Genomic DNA, 26,477 nt, shown 5'->3' with positions numbered 1-26,477 from the left:
TTTTAGATTACAATGGGGGCACACAGGTCATGATGCCCAAAGACTAGGATAAAAATCTACACATTCTTTTTGGTATTTCTAATTAAAACTGTATTTCATTCACTCTAGTAACTTTTTTTTTTTCAGGTTTCAAGGCCCAGTTAAGCTCATAATTAGATGTTAATGTGGCCTTAGTTAACATTTGTCTACAGTTTAAGATAAATCATGTCTGTAATGAAGATAATTTTTGAAAATGGAAGCAAGTATCTAGCTGGAAGAGTTAGGATGTATTAATACAAAAACAAAAACAAAAGTAGAACAGATTGAGTATTGTTACAGGTTTTAGTACATGACGCACAGTGCAGTCATACGCAGTACTTAGTGTTGCTGTAATACCATCTACATACACTAGGGGTCAGCATTAATTTATCTGGAAAACACAACAACAAGTTCATGAAACTAACCCCAGGCATTAAGTATTTTACCTAATTCATTTTTCTATTATTTTTTACTTTTATGTTTTATCCCAAGTCTGTGTTAATGCTTTTCAAATAGGTATGAAAAAATCAGTCATCGAAAATGACCATCCGAGTTTGGCAAAATAAGTAAGTTTCGCTAAAAAAAATAAATAAAAATAAAATAAAATAAATAAATACATAAATAAAAATAAGAGAGTTAGTACTTGAGAAATTAATGTCAGTGAAAAAAAAATCTTTTTTCATGTAAAAAGAATTTGCATATCCCCGCTACCTGATGTAAATTACGCGTTTCGGTCAAAAGAAGATGGGTTCAGCGGCGAAAAAAAGCGAAGGCTTTAAGTTTTATATAATTAACTTATTTTGTAACACTAAATGGTCAGAAGTTTCCTCTTTTTTGCATATAAGCTTTGTTTAAAGTCCACTCAGGAAGATTTGAGCTAAAAGTCGATCTGTTTGTACCCCCCCTAACTGACCAGGAAGGAGTACCGGAGTGATGCCTCTCGCTCCGCCTAGACGATCTTCGACGTTAAACTGACAAACTGAGCGACATTTTCTGCACAGCATCATCAGTGCTGACGTGGGAGCTACGTGAGCGAAGGCGAGGCGCAGGCCGTCCAGCCATACTGTCATTAGTGACGAGTCAGACTACGTAAAAACTTCGGTAAGTCGCCGCAAAGCAGACACTTTCTTTTGTTCGGGGGGGTCAGCGCCGAACCGATGGAAGGTGTGCAAACGCAAACTTGGTGCGCATTTTTTCTCAATTAAAAGTAGTTTTTTTGTTGTCAGTAAACAGCTGAGCAACACGGTGAGAAAAAAAAAACAGTTCTCAGACAGCTCGGCTGTCAGCACTTTTTCCAGCTCTGCGTCAGAGATAGGTTTGGGAGGATAGGGATTATTCCTCTTCAAAATAAAACTTTATGAAGCAAAAACATTTTGATGATGTCAGTTATTTTTACTTAAATACACTTTTTTAGAAATAATATATCGCACAAAATTCTAAATAATACCCAGAGATTTAGCATTACATTTAGTCATTCCTTTCCAGGTTTTACATTTTATTTTTGAAAAATAAACATATAAATTTGTCCTTGCAATAAGAAAAAAGTTTTAACATTTCATGTTTTTGAAAAGTCCAACTACTTAACTCTTTATGTGGCACTCAGTGAAATTCTTTAAAAATTCAAATTTCAATCAAATAGTGTTATTAGGATCCAGGACAAGACCTTATTACCTTTGTAAAATTCAGGAAATAGGATATTTTGATGTCAAAAATGAATATTAATGTAATAATAACAAGGAATGCCAACTTTCCTGAATATATTAAGAAAAATAACAAAAGTGCTTCTATAAGAAATTCATTAGAAAAACACTCTGAGAGTGAAAGAAACACATTTTATTTTGGTACAACATAACCTTAGAGGCATTAATGCTGATACTGGCACTTACATTTTTTAGTTTTTAAACATAAATAAGTGTTAACTAGGCTTAAAAAAATTTTTATTTTACTTTTTAACTTCTCATTTAGCTTTTTACCTTTTTTTCTTGACTTGCTAACTTATAATATATCATTAAAGGGCTCATCTAATTGATCAAATGCGAAAATAAGATGTACAGCCATGTAGCAGCATCTTTACTGAATGGCTGGATATAGATCTTGTTCTATATCCAGGACGGGGGGTGGGGGCATCATGCAAGTGATCAAAAAAAGCATACTTGTCTGCATGTCTGCATTGCCCTATAATGCAGACATTATAGGGCAATGCATTACGTAGATCTCTACAACCTGCTGCATAAATGTATTACATAAACTCACAATTTCTCTAATGAAAATAAAGTGTCTAAGAAGGGATTGTCCACAAAGGAGCACATGAGCTGCATACACACAATACAGTTTTATACAGGATTTTTCTTTATGGAATTTTTTAGGGATTTTCCTGTTTTTAACTTTTAAATGCAATTTAACAATTCGTATATCAATTCTATAATTTTACTTTGTGGATACAATTATACAAAAGAGCAACAAAATGTGTAGTTGATCAAATTTAATGCCTAAGTAGTTGTTAATAATCGTAAAATTTTACTTGTGATTGTTTGACAGGAACTAGTTGGTATTAAAGGGGGTTCAATGGCAGGTTATAAGCCTTTTAAGCCATTCCCTATAACTGGCATAGAATTTATAAGAAATTTTAAGCCATTTCTCCCTTATTTTTAAACTTAGTGTCTCATCATTTTTAAAACTCAAAATGTTTTTTTTTAGCTTAACTGAACTGCGTCGTTTTTGTTTACCCGATTAGACTTTGTAGGTACATAACCAACATGCAGATATGGGGTCAATAAGGGCAGAGAAAAGCTGCAAAAAATTGCATCAAGGTGGAATTTTCCATAGTACATTATTAACTGGCTGTAGATATATTTCAGATAACGTCACTGGTAAAAAAAAATAAAATAAAAAATAAAATAAAGTGTCATCCCTTATGAACCAGTCTTTATGTCCATGTGGGTTGTATTCAACCAAGAAAAAAGTCAGTATGGAGCCTGTTTGGCACCTAACCCTGCTCAGTAAATCCACCTGGAACAAAAATAAGAATCAGATATCTATCAATGTGTTAAAAAAACAAACAAAAAACAAATCCTGACACATTTTGTGTTTATGCATCCTTATCCTTTTACATAAGGCTAACCCATAAACTGACTTTACTTAGAAAGTTGGTAACTTAAGGTTTGGTATAGTGAAACTGAGTTTAGTGTCTGTATGTCTGTAAGCATGTGAAGAGAGAGAGTTTAATTGTCTTCTGTTGAAAAATTTGTGATGAAGGTTGGAAGTCAATTAGGGGAAAAATGTAATGTTCTCAACATTAAAACTTTGGTTTTCATCAGTATTTGACTCTTAAATTGCAGTTTTCAGAACATGAATCATGTTGTTTTGCTTTGCAAGCTCTTAGTCCACATATAGAGAAAGAACCTATAGGGGTAGAAATGATGGACAACATGGAACCGCCTCCAAGACAAAATCTATCATTTTGGCTTAGAGGCTTGAAATAAGCATGTTATTTAATTCTGTACAAAAAATTTTGCATGCTGGGCAACAGTTGATTTTTTTTAAATCACATTTTTATCCTGTAAATGGTTTCTCAGCGTCACAGACCGAAAAAAAATATTTTGAACTGAAAGTGGAACTGTTGTGTTCCATCTTATTGCTGTTTCAGTTTTAGCTCTGCTTCTTTTTCCTTCATTCATTTTCAGTCTAAATGCCGTAAACGGAGTGATAAGGATTCAGCTTTGTTAGCAAGGCTCTTCAGCTTAGAAAAGAAAGATTTGCGTGTAAGAAGACATTTTTAAGATTTAAACAAACATGACTGAAAAGCCTATTTAGAAGGGATGGGCTGTTTCTTTGTCTATGGAGGAGATACCATACATGTATCCCAGGGAAAACCATCAATGCCATCTGATACGGTTTGGTGTCGGTCTCTGTTGCTGCGTTAATAACTGCGTATATGCCTAGGTGACCATGGATACGTCGGTGTCGTCTCAGCTGGATAGCAGTTTAAATGATTCAGTGACAGATGGAGAGAAGGATCACAGAGAAGCCAACGCATCTCCTGCAGCCTCCAATCAGGTACACTCAATGATTTAGTGAAACATCGAACTCTTAAAGCTTTTTTAAATTACTTTAGAGGATTTTATTATGATGCTGTTGATTTTTTTCTTTTTCTGCAGGTTTTGTTGCAAACAGAATCTGAAGTGGCTGTCGTCCAGCTGTCTGACAGTCAAACCTCATCAGTGCAAGGAGTCATCCAAGCCCCTCAGACCTCTGTAATCCAGTCACCACAAGTGCAGACTGTCCAGGTGGGAGCATGAACCTTCCCGCTTAAATGTTCCAGGTCATGAAAGCGGCGAGTCAAGTTTCTAAAGGGTTAAGGGCAGCGTCCTTTAAAACATGGCCATGCCTAACCTCTCTGAGAAGGTCTAAAGATAAGCAAACCCCAAATTAACAAATTCTGCTTGTTTGGTTTTAACAAAACTGTCACAGATATGATGCTAATGTTTAGTGTGCAGTGATGACACATCTATTAATAGTAGTCATTTTTTAGTCAGAAACAACCAATTTTAAAAAAACGTGACACTTAAAGGGGATCAATTTAGTGGCAAAAAGCTCCAATATCAGGTATCTGCTAGCAACTAAAGATAATAGAGCTTTATTAATCAGTTGTTTATAGTTCACTAAGTTTCATCGGAAGTTAAATGAGTGAAAAAAGTCTGCAAAAGGTTAAAAATCATCCGTAAAATTCCAGTGTCAGCCAAAACACAGAAAGGAGAAGAACTCTGCTGTCCATCTGCAGTGACGTAATCCAGTTTATCTGATGCAGCAGTGGGACTCAATTTTCAATTTTTTTCAATTTTGACCTTTTTTCTGTTTTCTATTACTATTTTTCTCACGTAAGTTTCCAAACACTTTAATTGGTTATAGTTCCCTTCGATGCATTAAAAAAATGTAGTTGAAATTACCGTATTTTCACGACCATAAGGCGCACCGTACTAAAAGGCGCAGTCTCAGTTACAGTATGTGTGCCATTACTGTATTTAACACACACATAAGGCACACCGGACTACAGGGCGCGGTTTTTATATACCGGTACATATCCTCTACTACGTTTAAATACCTCTACTGCGTATTTAAAAATAGAGCGGGAGCAAAACTGAGTATTATTGTGCTTTATTCATGTATTTATTACCAAGTATTAATCAAACCTGGGAGCTGGCCGTGAGACAGACACATGATCACTCCTCTGAAACAGCTTATTGACGCATAAATTAACTTAAAATGCAGAAATCTGCCGGCAGAATATGTTCGCTTTTATTATCCTGGTGCCTGCAGTTTAGATTGTACCAGCTTTGCAGCTCCAGCTGCACGGTGCAAAAGTGTGTCTGACGCGAGTTGGGCGGAGCTATCCTATCTTTTCTCTGCCTTGCAGCTATATTTGCTGTGATCAGTGGGAATAAAGTAGTTTTAATATGTTTTTAAGTGGGAAAATCCACCTGAAAACTTAATTCAACAGCAGCCTCTGGGCCGGGTTGCCTTCTCGCGGTTCACCACGGCGGCTGGTAGGTGTTTTTCATCAAAATAATCCAAACTGCAGGCACCAGGATAATAAAAGCGAACATATTCTGTCAGCAGGTTTCAGCATTTTAAGTTAATTTATGCGTTAATAAACTGTTTCAGAGGAGCAATCACAGCGCTCTGTATCATCAGCGATGTGTCTGTCTCTCTGTCAGCTCCCAGATCAGCGTCTCTGATTGGTTGATGCAGCAAAACTTCAATTTTTCCATCTCGAGCAGCAGCGTGTTTGCGGCGTGTCAGATGCTTAAACGCTCACGACGCGCTGCGCCTGCTGCTCAAAACGCGCTGCGGGACCTTTTGCTGCGTCTTGACGCGCCTCAACCATTGACTTTGCATGTAAACTCGCTGCTTCTGCCGCGCCTGCTGCGTCCGGTGTGAACGTAGCATTACTTTGAACGGCCGGTACACACCGATGTCGAGCGGTTGAAGTTCCTTTGTCAGACCTCCCGGAATAACAGCAAGCCCAGCGTTCATTTGTTTCACCATGTTTTTCACATCAGCTGTGAGATGGGCACGCATGGAGTCACAGATTAACAGCGATGGTGATGCTGGAAAAAAACACCTGGTCTCCTTACATTCACCTCCCTCAGCCACTCTTTCATCATCTCCTCAATGAGGAGATGAGGAGTTCTGCATAAAGCACATACCTGTTCTTTTATACACAATCCATGCCCACACTTCCCCTTTTAAACTTCTCATGGTGGTCTCAAACGTCCGCAGTAACAACACACATAGGGCGCCCCGCACATTTTGAGGGAAAAAAAAGACGTTTATATGCGCCTTATAGTCGCGAAAATATGGTATGTCAAACCCGTTAGGCGGTGGAGGCTAACCAGCTAGCCTGTGTTGATTTTAATTAGAAATGAAAAACAATTAACAATGATTTTAAAGACACCAGTTTATATAGTCTCTGTTCAATTGTGTATCCACCTTGCAAAGGCCCTGCTTATGAATTTACCTGTAACTCCTGCGACTGAAGAAGAGACTAAACGTTTCAACAAAGAGGAACCCGTGTGGAGGACTTTTAGCACCTTTTATCAAAAAGGAAAATGCATCCAACAAAATAGCTGCTAGCCTAAATGTGTCCATACATAGACACATTTTTTTAGAAAAGGACCTTGCACCTAATTTTAATTGTGTGATGCTTTAAGAAAGTTTCACTTCCAATGGCCCATGCTTTTCAATTCCAGATGCTTGGAAATACCTTTATGGGGCTGCAAGCCGACATGCGGCAGTCAGCTGATTGAGCTGCTTCCCTTTACTTCAGCTGTAGCTGCAGTTTTAGCTTAATCATTCCAGATTCTTGTAAATAGCAGAACATTTTAAACACAAAGGTGGTAACTTCTCCAAGAAACTGAAAATAGATGTTCACCGGAACATTCAGTAGGATGATGATCCAAAACATGCCGTTATAATAGCTATGTTGACATGCGCAACATTTCTGTGATCTGATCTAAACCTAAGTTGATGATAAATTCAAAATCTCTGTCAGATAAAATGATCCCACCATCTGGTACATGTATACACATGCGCCAAGCGTTCGGTTAGATTAAATCATTTAAGCATGCACAGAACTCTCTAACTATGCAGAAAAAAACATCATTCTCATGTTGCACACATGCGCCGTGGATTTTATTTTTTCACTCCAAAGATCCAAAGGGGTGTTTAGATTGACCCCAGTCATAATGGGGATCGGCAAAAACCACCTCTTTCTTTGGGAATTCCATTTCTTTCCAATCGGACCGAATCGGATTCGATTCTTTAGTCTGACATGTTTAGGTTAAACATTTTTGATCTGATCAGGTCTTCAATTCGATTATTTGTGTCCATGTAACATGACACAGAAATATTTCCACGGAAACAAAGTCCGCCTTTCTCCATGCCCGTCTTAGTCCTTAGACATATTTCCAACAGAAAAGAAGCAGAAAGTAGGAGGATCTTAATAAAATAAGCAATAAGGACTGGATTCTTATTCCTCCAAAATAAGACTGTCACAGAAATATTGGTATTACGGTGGCTGTACAGGGTCACAACTGAAGATTTGTCAATAAACAATGTCCTTATGATTTTATGTAAAAGCAAAAAGGACATTTTTATTTAGGCAATTTCTCCAGACTGAATTAATGCATTGTAATTAAAGGAGGGACTATGAGTCGGAGATAGTGCTCAAATTGATATGTCTTTATCAAGAATACCAGTAATCTGAGGACAATCTTTCTTGGAAGATGAAAAAAAAACAAAAACTGCAGCTTTTTAGAAAAACAGTATCTTTCTCATCATTAAAGCATAATGGTGTTTGGACTGTTTTCTGCAGGGTGATAATCAAGAGAGAAGCCCATTATTAATAGACCTATAATTTCCTGACCTGAAATAAAAAATAAGTGTTTTTTATAAAAACCAAAGCAAAAATTGTGTATTAAATGAAAACCGTTTGTGTTTCTTTAATTGCCCATAAAACAACTACAACTATATGAAATCAAGCCCTTTAACTTTGGTACATAATGTCTCATTTAGGACCAAATGTAAATGATTGCAGATCTAGAGCTTGATTTCCTCAAGTTAACATGTGCTGAGAACATATAACTGTGTGCGTGTGCTGGCTGCAGCGCGGGATATGGTGTTTGTGAATGAACAGTAGCTGCTGTGTGTAGGCGAGGAAGAGTGTCTGTTAACAGGGTTCAAGTGAGAAGCAGGAACTGAGGTTTTTACGCCTCTGAACCTAAACCCTCACAGAAACAGAAAACAAGAATATATTCTGAGATGTAAAACTGTAATATTCTGAATGAAACACTGAATCCGATGCATTGTGCAAATATGGCAACATTTTAGCAATAGAAGAAAAAAACAAACATGAGTTCTGAGAGCGGAAATGAAACAATTATTACCAGGAAACGGCATCAGCACATCTGCAACATTTGTTGCAAAATGGAGACAAGTTAGTCATTTCATAAGAAGGTGTTTAATAAGGAAATGGTCTCACAGAGACATCTGTGAAATGCACTGTGGTGTTGCACCAGTAAACACCACAGAGTGGTTTGCCATTTTATTTCAGGTGCTCTCTTCTTCATATCAGAGAGTCTATCAGTGGTAAATGTGGTCAGTGTGCCCCGTATTCTTATAACTCTAGAACATTCAAATGGGCTCCTCATAAAACCTGAAATGAGATGCATAAACACTGCTTAGGATATGCACTAAAACAATCCACATGAGCTGGATGATCTCTCTCTTTTAAGAGCATATAATCAGTCATTCTTAGACTATTATCCAGAGGGAATCTTTTGAGAAACCTACGTTAACTCTGCATTTTAACGCAGTGTAAGTATCCCGTTCTAATGACACCAAAACAACCTTTATGCTGGTAACACAAAGCTATTACGCCTCAGACTGAGTCACAGAAGCCCACACAGTGATGACACAGAGCCTGATCTACTGTATGTTTAATTTGAATCCAATAATACAGTTTAAATGCTTGATATTTACAATTACATAGTGAGCTCACACTTAGAGAGCCGTGAACAAATGATTATAGAGTATTAAAAAGAGTCTGTAGGGTCTCTGTTGAGACATGTAATGGGTTGAAAAGATTAAATCTTAAAATTATAACCAGCTCAAATTCCCTCTTTGACGTCATGTTCTTTTTTTTCCAAGCATGCACCACAGAATGACTGGTGCAAAGAGAACACCTCCCTTCCTCAAGTCATAAACATTAGAGATGTTTGACTCACCACTTTTACCATATGTGGCTAAAGCAATAAAAACTCTATTGGGGTTTTATGTGATAGATTAGCACAGAGTGGTGCATAATTATAAATTGTTTTTAAGTTATAAGTTGTTTTTTTATTTTTATTCTGTTGCATTTAGTAAAATACTTGTAAATAAAACTGAATGCAAGCAATTACCTTCAGAAATTGGTTCATTATACAGTGAACATTTGTGTAATTTATTCTGTTTAAATCCAGATATTCTGCAAAGCCTTCATAGGTTTTTTTTTAGACTAGTGATCAAACAATATCATGAAGACTCGGTTACACATTAAGCAGGTCAGGAAGCAAGTTTAGGAGAAGTTTAAAGCAGGGTTAGGTAATAAAAGGATATCCCCAGCTTTGATATCTCACTGAACTCTGGTAAACCTGCCAAGACGCAACCAATTAACATCCAAAACTGATTTAACAGGGAGAGTATAACATAAGAAGCTGCCAAAAATAATAAAGACCTGTTTAATACAAGTCATATATGACGGCACACGTGGAAGAAAATCCTCTGGTTTATTGAGACAGATAAAAGACTCTGCACATCTCCCTGAACACAACATCCAGCATGGTTGCATCATGCTGTGGGACTTTTTTTTCCTTCTTTTTCTTAATCAAGAACCTAGTCAGACCTGGTCCAATCAAAGTCCAAACTTAATCTATTTTGGAACAAGTATCACCACTTGAACATTGATAAACACAGAGACTGACTTGACTGAGGATGTGTTAGACAGCAGCGAAAGCCGGGAGTGGATTTTAGTCTTAAGGTGTGCAAGGTTGTCATTTTCATTCAGTTTAACTTATTTCAAAAGCACCAACTCAAAACACATGTTGTCCAAAGGCACTCCCCAAATTATGAAAGTCAATTTAAACACATTCCAGGCCAGGTATGGACATGTCAAATTTATCTCAGATATCAAGCAATGAAGTAGTGTTCAATTTATTATGAAAAAAAAAAGTTTTCTAATTAAGGAAAACTAGCAGATTTCATCCAGTCATTGACCTGCAGAATTCCTTCATCCTGGATGAGCATGTAGCAGTGGAAGGTCTCTTGCATTGTGTCATTTCTTTGCAGCAATCCTTCATGATAAGCAGGTAGCCTAGGAGACAAAAAAATCCTCTTCAACATAGAGCAGAACCAGGAAGTGTGTGATCTAAAGGCTGATGTATACTCAGAAACCAGGCCGTCTGCGTCTGCGATATGCCCTCCGCATACACTCTGCTGCACCTCTCCCAAATTGTAGTTGACGGCAGATAGTGCCCCAGACAGGAGTCCTCTGATTGGTCAAATCTACATCTGCTCTACACTATGCATATTTCCTGTTTGGTATCTTACCTGCTTGTTTTGTTTGTATCACCGCTATTGTGGAAAACGTCTCGTGAAGATAGACCACCTGAATCCCCGCTCTTCTTCGCCCTCATGTCCCTCCGTTGTCATACAAACTTGCCCCCACTTCCTCTCCGCCGTATCTAGACCCTCAGCTAGTTTGTGATTGTCCCTCTTGTGTTGTGGCGTGGAATAACATAGCGCAGAGAATGCGTCAATATTGGGCATAAATGAAAAATATCTGCCACAAGCTCACTGCGACACACTGCTGCTGGAAGATAACCAGCCCTTAAGTCTATAAAAAAAAAGTTTTCCCAAACAACAAACCTTGAAAAGAAGGTTGCTTTTTGCTCTGGTGATGTGCAATTATTGCAAGAAAAAGGAGACAACTGAGAGGGAATAAACTTAAGGTAGAAGTTTAGTACCAAAATAAAGTGGAAAGCAAATATTTTAGCGGCAACTCAAAACAAGCTGGGGAGGGTCTGAACATACAATGAACAAAGACAACAAGAAATGCGATCCTCTTCTATGCATTAATCAATGCCTTGTTGAGGAGTTAAATCAATATTGCAGCAGATTTGACACAGTGGATAATTAACAACAATGTGATGAAATTTGCAAAAATGACCTTTCAGGAGCACCCAGTTATCACAGAGAACCTGTTGCCAGAAATCTTTTTAAATTGAGCTCAAGCAAGGCCTCAAGGCCAGCCTACTAAAGACTGCTCCTCAACTATACAAAATTCTTTAATTCCCTCATTGTCACAGACATCTTAGAAACTCTCCCCAATAAGGCCAATATTAAAAAGGTCAGGGGCAAGCAAACCTGAAGATTTCAGGCCTAATCGTTTAGCCTCTGTTAAACTATGGAGAGAGTTCTGGATGATCTCTTCACCACCACCACTGAGCTGGACAGTTTGGTACAGAGGGTGCTTTATTGACATTGCTTGACATGGTCTCAAAACAGATTTGGCTTATTGAAGCATAGAGTTATTTATAGATAATTTTATAGATAGAAACTAATAATTTCCATACTTAATGATAAAACTTTAAGTTAATTAAATGTGCGGATGACACAGCCTTAATTGGACTGCTTCATGACACTGTTTCCTCTGGTTAGGCCACCTAGTTTGCCCATACTAAAGCTTTTGGAATGTGGTGTCATGATTGCCAACTAGAAATTAATGTCTCTTAAACTAAGGAGCTTGTTGATTACACAAAACCAGAACTGGCAATAGACCCAGTTTAACTTGAAGACTAGCTCATTGAACCTGTGGAGACTTAAATATCTGGCTACAGTCATTGAAAGTCACTTCAGTTTCTCTGCAATTACAACATTTAAATCATACTGTCCTTGTATCGGTGCACAGATTCTAGAGCTTGTGTATTTTGCTCATACTGAGAGTGTTTTGACCTTTTACCTCTGGGTGTGGTTTGGTCGCTTTAGTTGGGAGTGCAAGACAAAGAGGAAGGCTCAGAGAATTGTAGCAGACATTTTTCATCCTTTGTCCTGCCAGTTTGAGCCTCTGGATTCTTGGAGGCGCTATATGTTCCCCCTGAATAGAGGGTCTTTAAAATTATACTTTGTTCAAAACAACATTACTCTTTTGAATTCAACAAAGTAAAGCATCCATACATTGACCTAAACTGCTCTAGCTCTATGTATTTTACTGGGGCCTTTAACTGTATTTATGTTCTTAATTATTGCTTTTATCATTTGTCAGTGTCTGTACTTTAGCACTGTCTGTCTATTGAGCCAAAGACAATTTTCTATCGTGGTGGAATATCATTCTTTTCTTTCCTTATCGTTAGTTTACTTTTCTCTTCCATTATTTTCAAACCTATTCTATTCTATGCTAGTAGTAAGCAATCGCAGTACAGATTTTTCCTAACTGAACCCTGTTATGTACTTTTGTTTTATAAATGATTATTTTTTTGTTAAAACTGAGACTTATGCAGCATTTGTTGTCATTGTGTCATTTTTATCATGTACAGTGCCTTGCAAAAGAATTTGCCTTGAACTTTTTGACCTTTTATCACAATTCAGGCTTCAAACTTAAAGATCAATTTTTTTTGTGAAGAATCAACAACAAGTGGGACATAATCATGTGTGAAGTGGATTGAAATTTATTGGATATTTCAAACTTCTTAACAAATAAAAAAACTGAGTCATGGGTCATGCAAAATAAATCGACCCCAGAACTACCCCAGTAGTGAGGATCTCTAAATGATCCAATGTTGACCTAAATGACTAATGATGATAATAGAATCCACCTGTGTGTAATCCAGTCTCCATATTAGCACACCTGCTCTCTGATAGCCTCAGAGGTCTGTTTAAAGTGCAGAGAGCATCACGAAGGACAAGGAACACACAAGTCATGTCCTAGATAATGTTTTAGAGAAGGTTAAAGACTAATTTGGACACAAAAAGATTTCCTAAGCTTTAAACATCCCAATAAGCAACGTGCAAGCAATTAAAATATTGAAATGGAAGGAATATCAGACCACTGCAAATTTACAAAGATCCGAATGGCCCTATAAACTTCCTCAAACTAGGAGAAGATGCAGCCAAGAGGGCCATGATCCCTCTGGATGAACTGCAGAGATCTACAGCTGAGGTGGAAGACTCTGCCCATAGGACAACAATCAGTTGTGTACCCAACAAATCTGGCCTTTATGGAGGAAAGCCATTTCCCAAAGATATCCATTTAAAGTCTCCTTTTTAAATTTGTCACTAGCCACTTAGGAGAGATAGCAAACATGGAGAAGAAACTGCCCAGATAAGATGAAACCAAAAATCAAAGTTTTTGGCAACAATGCAAAAAGTTATGTTTCGCGAAAAAGCAACACAGCTCATCACCCTGAACACCCCATCCTCACTGTTAAACATGGTGGTGGCAACATCATGGTTTGGACCTGCTTTTCTTCAGCGGGGAAGACTTGTTAAAATTGATGGGAAGATGGATGGAGCCGAATACAGGATCATTCTGGTAGAAAACCTGTTGGAGTCTGAAAAAACCTGTGACTGGGACGGAGATTTATCTTCCAACGAGACAATGATCCAAAACATAAAGCAAAATCTACAATAGAATGGTTCACAAATAAACATATCCAGGTGTTGGAATGGCAAAGTAAAACTGAAAAGCTCTGCTGTGCACCTTGAAAAAGTGAGTTTTCTTATGAGGGAAATGATTCGATTTTGGCTGTTTGTTCAGATTGCCACAGTGGCTGAGCTGGAGGATGACGGGTCAGTCGCAGACACGCAGAAGAGACGGGAGCTCCTCACCAGGCGTCCGTCGTATCGGTGAGAACATATCAGTAGAAATCAAGGTGGAAACTAACAGTCGGTGCTTCACGTGTAAAGCTTGATAAAAGTCTGTGTTTGGAAATTGTTTTTATCTAGAAAAATCTTAAATGAGCTCTCGTCGGATTCGCCGGCAGTTCCTAAAATTGAGGAGGAAAAGGCAGAAGATGACACACCGGTCTCCAGCCCCACAGAATCAGTTCCTAACTCCATCTACCAAACCAGCACAGGACAATACAGTCAGTACTCGCTGAAATACTTCACTCTATACAGATATCTTAGCTGAATCTATGAGTTTTTAAAAGGAAATACCTGTTTACATGGTATAGGTATAGTTGTCATTTGGCTAAATGGGATTTTAGGTCTAATGATTAGGAAATTATGTTTTCCAATGAAGCACTGATATACAGTATATAACGGTAAACATCATTGAATTCAGTTTGTGATTTTCTCTTGGCAGTTTTCTGTAGATCATGAAATTCATCATCCAGGCTGAAATTAGTGCTTAGATACTCAGTAATATTGGATAAATTCCCCCATGGAAACTTTTTGTAGGCACTGGCAAGCTTGTTGTACATTTCTGTCTGATTGTTTAATCACTCTTCATTCGAAATGGAGAAATAAATGTTTTCCCTATATTTACTCAATTTAAAATACCAACCACACATTTTTTGCCAGAAATTAATTCACTTTGAATGTAGCTACTCTACCAGTGGGGTCTAGAAGAGTGATACATTTTCAATCCAGCTGTATGTTTGTTATTGCCATACTTAACTCTGCTTTTTTATCTTAACTACAGTATAATACTCATCCTAGATTGTAGCCTGATTGAACTTAAACTCTGATCTCATGCAGTTGCCATCGCTCAGGGAAGAGCCATCCCCCTGACCAGCTCTACTGTTGAAGCCCTTCAGGGAGCTCAGACCCTAACGGTGACTGGCTCTCCCACCCCTCAGACTGGAGCCGCAATCCTGCAGGCTGCAGACTCGCCACACCAGTTCTTTGTCCAGGGGGGACAGGTACTCTTCCAAGGTGAGTTCAGCCAAGGATGTTAGATCTTGTTAATGAAAATAAAAAATGTTGTTTAGACCCAATGATTACAAGTCATAGTATTTTGCCAAGGAGGAAGGAAACTAGAGGCAATGCCTGAAGACCTGGACACAGCTAACATAATTAGCCAAACAATCTTTTTTCACACAGATTCAACAAGGTGTTTCTGTGTTTTATTAACAAGATACTAAAAGGCATAGTATTCTACAGATTTTCAGTTAAAACTGAAATATCTTGGTTTTCCATTTACCAGTGTCTTTTGTTGTGGGGTATTAGCATGTTCTCCCCATGTAAGAACAAGTTCTCTCTATGTACTCCTGCTAACTGCCACTGTATGAATAGTATGAACATATGTCACTAGGCCTTTAAGCCCATGGCTGCAGGGGATAGGCAAAACTCCCAGTCCCACCCATGCGCCCTCCTGCCAACCTGCATAAAAAAGTGACTCAAGAAAATTTTTTGAGTAAGCATACATGTGTTTATGCTTAAGTACATGATTACTGTGGCACTTTCTCCTTTTTATAAGTTCTCTTTCCTCAATCCCTTCCCGACCCACCAATTAGCATTTTGGAGTTAGGTAACGTACAGACCCATTAACAGACTTTTCCTGTCATTGCCAATGATAGCTAAATTTCAACCCTTGAATCAGCCAAACTATCACAGTGTGATGAAGGCATCTATTGTCAGTGCTTTAGGGGAAGTTTCCTGTATTTCGACATCTTTCTCTGGTTAAGTGTTTCCCTCTGTAGAGCAGGATGATTTGTTAAGAATGTAATTCAGACCTTTGAATCAGAGACAAGGTTTATCATGCTGGCAATTGGCCTATAGGACCCAAACTTAACGTCTGTGAATTAGGGTGTTGAGAAATAACCCAAGTATTACCAAGACTGAAGTCTGTCATTAGCTGGAAATTGCCTGAAGAGCAGTGTCCATACACAAAGGAGCTAACTGTATATCACCCTGGACTGAACAGTCCATTGCCTTATCTACTGCTGCTACACCCACCTTCAAGTTAAAATTGTTTTCTGATGTTGGGGTAAAAGATTTAGGAAGGTGAAGACTCAACCAACTTATGAAATATATAGGAAACAACTTTGGGATCTCCATAAAGGCCACACAATTGTCTGCTAAGAAAGTTACTTTCTCTGTAGTTAGATTTATGTTGGAGTCCTCACCGCTTGAGAATTAAGTCCTTCTACAGTCACCTTAGAGGTGAACTTATACAAAAAAATGTTTTATTCTGTTGAACTTTTTTTACGGGTTAGATGGGACGAGGATTTATCCGTTTAGCTGCACACAAGAAGTTTGTTCGGAGGTATAATCAGAAGACTTTCAGACATAAAGACCAGAACACATCGTATCTGGTTTGGTGTGTTTTTGTCTCAAATTTGGATCCGATTCGAAAGAAAAGGAAATTAACAAGGTTGTGGTGTTTAGTGCTCATTAAAAGTCAATGGGGATGATTTCAACCGACACGATTTTAGGCAAGTGGAATTGTGTAGCTCCCGCTAGATAGACCTCAGGTCTATTTACGTCAGACTAAGTGGCAATTTAGCTGCAATTTCATGGGTCTCACATGAAGAGAGATGCAGTTACAAAGTAAAACACACCCGCTTTAGGGGAAAATGCAAAATAAAATCTGTTACTCACACGGGAAAAGAGTCAGTTTTGGAGTTGCACATCACAAAATAACAAAAGACATAGGCAACCAGTGTGTGCAATCACTGTCAAACATAGTATTTTGGTTGTATCATGCTGAAGGTCTTTTTTTAAGCCATTAGATCTGGTCTGTTGCTCAAAACAGAAAAAATTAATAAAGAAATTTTACTGTTTACTGTCTACTTGCCATTGTCTACTTAGTTCAACACCTTGATGTTGAAAACAAGCCGCCAAACCGCTTATCAGAACAACCAATTAGGAACTTTAAAATAAACTTAGCCTTAAAATATTAAATATTTACCAACTATTATAAATAACAATGTCTGTGGCAGGATGTCAAACTAATTGAGCTTCTTTAGTTCTGACTGAATATCCCAGAAGCTTTTTCTGGGCTACAAATCATTGACGTTTGAGATGTGTCTTCCCATGGGACATTTAACAAATGCCTGGAGTGTATATGATTATACTGCATTACGTCGACATTCATAGCTTATAACTATCACATTAAACACCCTGTAAAGCCTGAATGCCCATAATGAGTTTTTGCAAATGATCTCGCTGGAACCGTGCCTTCCCTGTTTGTTTTCAGTACCTGAAACTTTTGTTTTCCCATTAATGTCTTGCAGTTAAAATGTTTTCTTCAGGCTCAACTGTTATTCTCTATGGATTTAACCTCATTCAATTGATGTCAAACCTAAATTATCTCTCCCCTCCCTGTTTTTACCTCCTTCCAACATACACAAATGCAAAATAACTGCTCAACTGTTTGCATGGCAGCCACTTGGGACACAACATCCTCTTGTTTGTTGAGCGTCGCTGTAGTTGCGTCACTCGTTCTAAAAATACACCCTCCTCCTCCTCCTCCCCCCTCTCTGCCTGGCTCACATTGTGTTTCTCTGCCTCTCCGCCTGATCCGCACGGGCGGAGAGAGGGGAGGAACCAACGCTATAATCCAGGGTGTTTTACTGACTTCAGCGGGCACCAGTGATGTCAGAGTGATGTCAATGCCTGTAATTGTAATCGGGCTGCAAAGTTGGAGTGTGAGCACTCTGAAACAGGGAGAGCAGAGAGAAAGAAGGGTGTAATAAAGGAGACCAGGAAAGAAGAGATTTTATTTTTATTTTTGAAAATTCTTTGCTAAAGTTTTTTCCCCCCTGCCGTGGTGCTGGATTATTGGAAACAAGAGATGGCTGTTACAGGAGATGAGACTGAGTCAGGTAGAGTTTCCTCACTTCTTTCTACACTTACTGTGTTCAATCCTAATTATTATGTAGTTTTATTATAAATGTCAAGCCTTCAATGCAAATTAATGAGTTGTGAAATCGATTTGGACACTCTAACATTATGCCTATTGGAAATAGAGAAGAAGAAAGCAGACAGTGAAGAGTTGTACCTCAGGAGTCTGCAGACGTTTGTATGTGTAGTGCTGCTTTTTCATAGGCGAACACACACAGATCTTGTTAAGTGGTTGTCATGCAGGGAGGGAGTGGGTGGGAGGATTGGGGGGGGGGTTAGATGTTGCTTTGACGTCACTGCGTTTCCTGGAACACAAACGAGCCAGGGAAGAGGGAATGTAAAACGTGCGAGAGAGACGCACGCACTGACGTCAGCACAGCCCGAGTCACAGCGTTATCACAACCCGGAGAGAGAAAAGAGCGAAACTCTCGCTCTGTTTGTGTGTGTGTGTGTGTGTGTGTGTGTTTGTGCACCTGTTGCCTCTTTGTGTATGTGTATGTTTGAACGTGTGTAGACTACTGGATGTGGGGAGAAGACAGAAACTTCCTTTGAACAAAGATAAATAGACAGGAAGAAACGGTGCAAAGCAGCAAGCAGAGAAGTAACCTGTTGAGTCACTTGTGACTCAACTCAGAAAGAACATGAAACCACAGAGAGATACAACCCCCCCACACACACACATTGTGTTTTCATGTTTTATGAGGTCTTATCTTTGACTTCCATTCATTTGTCTGGCTTAACCCAGACCCTAACCTAAACTGAGTTCCCTCCTTAGACCTGAACACAAAACCAAGAAAATAACTCCTCTTCATATATCTGTACCTGCAGGACCCCATAATGTAGGATATTTAAAAAAAAACCATGGCCTTACACTGTCCCCACAAGCTAACAAAAACAAATCCACACTCACACACACACTGAGATGACTTAACTTTATTTAAAGAAAACAGCAGCATTCCTGTAATTATCAGCCGCAGCCGGCAGAGCTTTGATAAACACGTCGCCTCCCAAACACGGCTGCATATTCCTCCTCACTGAAAACATTTACCCTCTTTGTTTGTTTTTGCACCCATAAAACTCTAAACATTACAACCCATCCAGCTTTTATTGAAAAGGATTAAAACAAATGTGCTCCCAACTCTGCAAATGGAGAGTATCAGGTGTCATCGATGCTCCTAACTGATCCAAGGTTTGTCACCTGTAATTTTTTTTTATTATACCGCTAAATATAAGCAAACTTTTAAAATATCTAAGAGCTAAATATTTACTCAGAATATTTGTCTTCATAGAGTTTATAGAGGAAACTCTTGGACTTTTTTCTTTGTGTCAGTTTAGCAATAAAAGCGACGGATGGCCCTTCGGTAGTTTTCACACCATAACAGTCCATGTTTTTCACAATACCAGTAGAGTTTGACTGTTTGATTCTTGTTATTCTACTAGCCTTCATTTGGCCAGCTGACTGATAATGTGGGGATAGGGAGAAGCTGCCCTGTGACACTTTACTTCACATCACATTTAAACATCTTTGAACTGGGAAACCATAAATGTTTAAACCTTAGTATGCTTTAATACCTCTTACCAACCGACCCTTTGTACTGTTTGTAAATTACGTCTCCTAAAGCAACATTTTCTCTGAAAGAAAAATCAAACAAGAAAATGAAAGACGGCAAAAAAACAGCCCTGTGGTAGAAAGAATAAATCGATTTTTATGAACTGTAAAAACTATAGATATACCCAAAGCTGATTGCATAAAACAATGATGAAAATCAACCTAATAAATCAGCTTACAGACCAATCTACAAATCAATTTAAAGAACTATTAAAAAAGTAACATAACACTATTGATAATAGACAATGAAATAAATGAAAAAAGTAGATGAAATCAGCAGAAACTGTAGAATATACACATCTATACATTTAGATCTGGATGCATTTGGAGACAGAGTCACAGAGATTGCCGTTCAGACATGTGACTTCCAGTGGCTGCAGATGTTTAATCCTAGAGCGTCAGTCCCTGGTTTAGTCATTTTCGAGCAGATAATGACTGAACACATGAAATCACTTTTGGCAGCTGATTTGCTGTTAATGGACAATTACCTGCAGAGACACATGAGTTTGGAACTTCAGGGCAGTTATTTTAGACTTTCTTCGAAGTCAGTGGTTTAAATCATGGTTTTAAATGAACATACTCAGAAGGTGACCTTTAACTAAACAATAATAGTGCTTTACGGCATTAAAAGACTGGCAATTTTCAGTAAAAGCTACCAAAACCAGTCCTATGACATTTATATTTCAGGCCTTTTAGGTGAAAAAAGGATGAATTCTTTTTAAAGTCAGTCACTTAATGCATGTTTTACTGTTTCTCCACAGCTGCCACGGGAGACATCCCCGCCTACCAGCTGCGCTCACCCAACTCAGGCTTGGCTCAGAGCATCGTGATGGCTGCATCCCCAAGCAGCATGCAGAGCCCCTCATCGCAGCACGCCGAGGAGATCACCCGCAAAAGGGAGGTCAGGCTGATGAAAAACAGGTAGGAAAACAGCAGGAAAAGATGAGAATAGAACGGCAAAGATTTCGAGATTTTGACAGCTGCAGAACTTTTTTGTCTTTTAATTGAAAACAACTTTTTTTCACAATCATAGTTATTTAAAAACATTGCATTAAACCAGTGGTTTTCTCCTGTTTGCTTCTCCTGGGCACTAAAAAGTAGATTTTCTCCTCTCTCCAATGCAGGGAGGCGGCGCGCGAGTGTCGCAGGAAAAAGAAGGAGTACGTCAAATGTCTGGAAAACCGCGTAGCCGTGCTGGAAAACCAAAACAAGACACTGATAGAGGAGCTGAAAGCACTGAAAGACATATACTGCCACAAAGCCGAGTAGCAGCAGCTGCTGGTGCCCTGAAGACAGTTCAGAAACTGCTGCAACTTAAAAAGAAAAAAAAGACTCCAGAACAAAAAATAGACTGCTTTAATTGTTCTTGTTTCTTTGCTCACTCAGGCCTGACGTATGCCAAAATTACTAAGTGTTGTGGAGGTTCCAGACAGCTCGAGCTTGCCAGTTTTGCTCTTGTTCTTAACCTGTGCTCTTTGCATGTGAAGACTCTTGAGTGTAGTAAACTCTCCGCTTACTGTCGCTGTCATGTACGTGGGCGAGACCGGCCAATGAGAGCCAGCTGAAGGAGAGGAAACAGGAAGAGGAGAGGCAGATGCTTCCTGAATATCTACTGAGATTTTTTGCAAAATAAAGAAAACAGCTGGAAGTGATGGAGGTGGAGAGGGTCAGCCTGGTCTCGCAACCAGCAATTTTTATTTTATTTTATTTGTATTTTGTTTAACTCGGGTCAGATGAGCAGGAGGCACCACACGATCCACCAGCAGCTGCACCTCAAGATGTAATGTGTGAAATTAAAGCTTTTATTTTTGGTTGCATTCCCATCAATGAAAAAAAAGCACAATTAGGGAAATGTGATGTCACCGATTTCATTATTTCCATCTTAAAAAATGTTTATCAAATTCTAGATTGGTAAAAATGAGATTTCATTGTTTGTTTTTTTTAAACAAAGAAAACATTTGAATGTAATCATTGTTTGTAAAAAAGAGTAATGAGAATTTATTTTTCTCCACTTATGTGAAATATGAGTGTGTAGAACTGTTCAAGTCACAGAAAGTAACACCGTGTCAAATATCACAGATTTAATTCTGAAAAAATAATGTCTATCTTCTGTGAACCATGTTACCTGTAAAGAGATATCTATATCTGCAACTGTTCTTTAGTTAGAATAGCACCCTGTTTCTGAAATCCTCAAGTATGGAGGAAAACTGCATTTGTGGTCTGACCATTGAAAATACTCTGTTTAAAGGGTGATGCCAGTTTCTTAACACTGTTTTTGTAAAGATGATTTATTATAAAATGCAGCTTTTTATTAATAACTCTGCTGACAGATAAACATTAGCTTCAGTTCTCTGCCTCTTTTGACTTTGTAAAGTTTGCTCTTGTAATTACTCAGTTTAACAGCTTTTTCATTTCTGCTAATAATGCTGAAAATTGACCTCTTGGCTGCTGAGGCTCTTCTGGTGACAGTATTTATTTACTGTTTACTTCTTGGCATCTTTATTTGTCATCAAACTTGTGTTGCAGTTTGTCTCCATCTAGTTTACCTCTTTGATACTAAGTGAGGTGCTTTCTGTTTTGAACTCAGCTGACTTTGGTTTAGATAACTATCTTTGTGTTCTCCTTTCTTTGTGCAATTTTTGTGTTTAAATCGTACAACTGTTTTTGTTTATCTAATAAAAATGTGTACACCTGACAAGTCATGATTACTAATTATCACTACACTTTCTTTGTGCATTTAATGTAGCAAAATGTTAAAATAAAGAACATTAACATACGGTACATTGAAAACCTAATATATAAAGACACCGTTTTTAAAGCCAAAAAAACATTTTATTAGTCACCATCTGAGATAGATTAGATATATTTTAATTGTATCTATTTTCAAAATGTTATACTTTTTTAAAAAACAGATTTTTAAAAATTTATCTAAAGTTACATTTAGAAGTACATACAGTTATGTTTTTCTAATATTTGATTCTACTAACATGTTTTTAGATTGGACACAATTTTAATGCTTTAGAGTTGCCCAGTCAAAAACCAGAATGTAATCCAAGATTTAGAGGTTTTAAGAGGAGTTGGGTTGCTGTAATACCGTAAAGGATTTTTCCACTGGTTACTGGAAATAATTTTAATCGCTTTTCTAATGCATATTTTTCATTAAACAAAGTATTTGTTCAATTATTGTATACAGTTTTTAATACTTCTTTGGGGAGATGTCTGTCTAATTTTTCCTCCGATACAAATGTCCTGTTTGAATGACACAGATCTAAATCCACCAGGACTATGAATCACTTTGACATTTATTCTAAACTGCATAACTTTCACCTTCAACTATTGTATATCAATTGGGTCAAACATTTTGGTTTCCTTGTACAAACTTCTCACATCAGTTTGCTAAAATTTTGACCCATTCCTACACACAGAACTGATGTAGCTAAGTTGAGCCTTTGGCTCACTCATTGAGTGTCCTGCTCTACCCGCAAATATTTGACAGGACTGAGATCAGGGCTTTAAAATTTTGCTCTTTATTCTACCATAACTCCTGAACATAACAAGCAAGGAGTCCAAACTGTTCTGTTAATGGAGTGCCACCTCTGATTAATCACGGTTTCTTCTAACCGTGAGTTAGCCTGACGTAGTCCGACTCAATTCTAGTCAGAATATGAGTCTGATACTGCTCCATAGAGCTGTGATTATGGGGCGTGTTTCGAACGAACCAGGAAAAAAAATGCCTCTGCACTCAATTGGATAGACCTACAACCAATAAGAGCAACGGAGTGCGTGACGTATGTTAAGCGAGGCATAGTTGTTGTCCACAAAAATCAAAGCGTGCAGTTTCACGCCTAGAATAATAAGATGAGACTTGATCGCGATTCTCTGTTCCTCTTTTAAAATTAATTTGCTGTCGATATCTTCTAGAACAGACCTAATAGCAGAATCTACTCACCCAAACTCTCCAGCGGCAGCCATTATTGTTGTCACCCAAGCGCGCTTTGGTCAAGTGGTTGATTACGTTACTCTTGATCATCTGTCCATCATCGTATAAAGCCCGCCCTGACAATTTGATTGGATCGCCTGACAGTGGGCGATAATACTCGCGCTACTATGGAGCAGAGCCAGACCGAACTTCCCCGAACTCAAACCTTGTGGGCGGGACTAAGTTCGGACTGGCACCCAGGCTAGAGCTGAGTGCCTCTAGGTTAAGAACCATAAGAAGGTGTCATTTAAAATGTCAAACAAAAACCAAGCAAAGGTGTGAAAATCATTTCACATTTCAATTTCCAAATCTAAGAATAAGGCCGTCCCATTTCTATCACTTGCACTGGTTTTGGGCCATAGCACTTGGTTTTGCATGTTCACGTGTAAGGGTAGTATGTCGCAATAATTTTAAGAGGTAGGGGGAAGTGCCCTTCAACCCTTAAAATTATCTCTTTAAACCAAGGGTGGTCAAGAGCTTGACTTGGAACTAAGTGGCTTTCCAGAACTCATTTAGTGAAAAGAAAAATGGAATTTGGCTGTGGAAAAGAACTGCACAAATGTATTTTTACAATTAATCACTCACCTAAAAAAAAAAAAGTATCAATATCTTAGTTAGACATAAATACAATTAAATCCCGAACCGTTGTGTTAGCAAAATTGCTATTTTTTGTACTACACAAATATACCGATAGACTTAAAAAAATAAAAATAAACATAGAGTAGGACCATTATGCATGACAGCTTTTAACAAAATCACTTTATCACCTTTTCTATCTTGAAGTGTGGAATTGCCACGGTCACTATAGCAGCATAGACAGTTAGCATTATGCATGATTGTCAAATATTCAAAAGCTTAAGTGTGATGCTGGCCAATAGAAAGCTCTTATAGCCATATGAACAATATGTCAGGTTTGTACATCCAGACACTATTTTAAATTTCCTTCAAAAACTGTCAGTCTCCCATAGTGTATTTGACCCTCTTCTCCACCTGGAAAAGAAATCTAGAACATGAACGCAACCTATAGTCTTAATAAATGAGTCCACATATCGTAAACAGATGAATAAGGTCAAAATAGTGGCGGAGCCATCTTCGGTTTTGCACATTTCTTCTCTGTTGGTTGAAAGGTCATCAACGCCAAAGCAGTGGGTTAAACACACCGAAGGTTGTGACTCACATTGTTTAGGCAGGTGAACACGTCACTGAAGTGTACAGGCAATGTATTACTGCCATCTACTCGGCTGGTTTGTAATTTTGAAACTTGTAGTGTTCCATTTCTTAGGGAGGAAATCTTCACTTGCACTTACCTCATTGAGGGGACTTCATTGTGGGGTGATCTCAGAGCTAAGTAAGAATAATGGGACTGGACCTAAAACTAGAAGTTCAACCTGCACCTTCATCAATAACTCCATCATAAGACTCTTAGGACTCTGTCACACCTTGCCGATTTAGCCAGTGTATTCCCAACATCCCAGAATCTCCTAAAACGCTGGCATACGCTGAACTTTCTATGTATTTTTTTAAATTTTGGGCGTATACATCGAGTATTCATAATGAGTCCAGAACATGTGTCCAACGACAGCCTAACTTATGCATAACGCACAGCAGCGTAATGCCCATGAAATGTCACAAGTCAGTGTCCTGAGAAGGCAGCCATACGCCCGGAGGCGCCTGGCCTGCATGAAAAGATGTCTTTGATCGCAGTATAAACCTAGCTGCTATTTACCACCCACCCAAAAAAATGAAAAATAAATGAAATGAAAAAAGAAAGAAAGAAGATTTACAGTCACAGAGGACTCAGCCTCAGCTGAACACAAGTCACTGATAGGTTGTGGATAAGCTAGACACCACGACTTATGAGTAACTTTCACTTAACGTATGTCTACAATGAGATAACTTACCTGTATCTTATGCCCCACGTATGGCATACGCTGGGATAGGTCAAGAAATAGCATGCTCACAATTTCTCGACATCAGTGTACTTCAGCGTGCTCATAACTTATACAAAACGTACCCAAAACTTATCCTGGCTAACAAATACTTAACATACTTCATTTTAAAGAATACATAACTGATATTACATAGTCATATGATGGCCCACTGCCTTAGGTACATGTTCATACTGCCCCCATTCTAAATGGCATAGACTAAGCAAAGCATTATCATTTTTTGGAGCATATTGACAACAGTGCATCATGCAGTTGCTGCAGATTAGTTGCCTGCACATCCATGAAGAGAACCACTGTTTCCACCACATCCCAGTGGTGTTCTACTGGTTTGAGATGAGAGGAGTGTGGAAGGGGATGTAGAACAGTGAAGTCTTTATGTTAAAGAAACCATTCTGAGATCATCTGAGCCTTGTGACATGGATCATTATCCTGCTGAAAATAACCATAAGAAGATAGACCTAATGTGGTTATAAAGGCGTAAAATGGGTCAGCGATTATACTACGGTAGGCTGTAGTATTCAGTCAATTCACAGTTAGTACTTCTGTATGAGTAAGAATGTCGGTAAACTCAACCGGTACACCACTGCCAAAAGAACCAGGGATACAAGGCAGGATGGATGAATGTTTTCAAGTATTGACCAGCTCCTGACCCTATGACAAAGGCAGCTGAAATTAAGCATCTCTAGACCTAGGAACATTCTTCCAATCTAATATTATTTGATTTTGGTGAGGCTTTTTGAGTCAGAGCCACAATTTCCTGTCCTAGCTGAAAAGACTGGCATCTGATTTAGCCTTCTGCTGCTATAGCCATTCTCTTTCAAAGTTTGATTTGTTGTAAATTTTCACATTATTCAGCAATATTCAAATTAAATAAGGGGTAATTTTGTCATGGCTACCTTTCAATCATCTCTAACCAGTATGCTTGTCCTTCTCAGACATCAACAACATAATTTTATTCATTCATTATTTTATTCATGCAACTGCCGCTCAGTTGACATTGTGTCTGTGAAACCGTGGCGGATGGTTGTCTGTAAAAATC

The 26,477-nt window shown here is 38.3% G+C and overlaps 1 protein-coding gene across 2 annotated transcripts; it reads left to right on the top strand.

The window, feature by feature from the left end:
- Positions 1 to 989: 989 nt before the first annotated feature.
- Positions 990 to 22,215, top strand: LOC107088346 (cAMP-responsive element modulator-like). 2 transcript variants are annotated; one of them, XM_015380461.1, is made up of 8 exons: positions 990 to 1,119; positions 3,961 to 4,074; positions 4,176 to 4,304; positions 13,868 to 13,956; positions 14,056 to 14,195; positions 14,812 to 14,988; positions 20,272 to 20,431; positions 20,635 to 22,215. In XM_015380461.1, exons 2-8 carry the CDS (start codon positions 3,967 to 3,969, stop codon positions 20,777 to 20,779), a joined length of 948 nt encoding a protein of 315 aa, XP_015235947.1. In that variant the 5' UTR covers positions 990 to 1,119; positions 3,961 to 3,966; the 3' UTR covers positions 20,780 to 22,215. The 2 variants fall into 2 exon arrangements, with proteins under 2 accessions (XP_015235947.1, XP_015235948.1); XM_015380462.1 differs by lacking the exons at positions 990 to 1,119; positions 3,961 to 4,074; positions 4,176 to 4,304; ... (1 more) ...; positions 14,056 to 14,195; positions 14,812 to 14,988 and adding an exon at positions 17,594 to 17,882.
- The last annotated feature ends 4,262 nt before the right edge of the window (positions 22,216 to 26,477 follow it).

The sequence above is a fragment of the Cyprinodon variegatus genome, unplaced genomic scaffold (genome assembly GCF_000732505.1).
Source record: "Cyprinodon variegatus isolate N-32 unplaced genomic scaffold, C_variegatus-1.0 Scaffold215, whole genome shotgun sequence".
Classification (NCBI taxonomy): Eukaryota; Metazoa; Chordata; class Actinopteri; order Cyprinodontiformes; family Cyprinodontidae; genus Cyprinodon; species Cyprinodon variegatus.
Note: the sequence above shows the minus strand (reverse complement) of the source record. Positions and strands in the feature narration are given on the sequence as shown.

Coding starts and splice junctions, on each gene's coding strand:
- LOC107088346 (XM_015380461.1), top strand. CDS start 3,967: ATGGATACGTCGGTGTCGTCTCAGCTGGATAGCAGTTTAAATGATTCA. Junction 13,957..14,055: donor ACCAGGCGTCCGTCGTATCG/GTGAGAACATAT, acceptor GTTTTTATCTAG/AAAAATCTTAAATGAGCTCT. Junction 14,196..14,811: donor AACCAGCACAGGACAATACA/GTCAGTACTCGC, acceptor GATCTCATGCAG/TTGCCATCGCTCAGGGAAGA.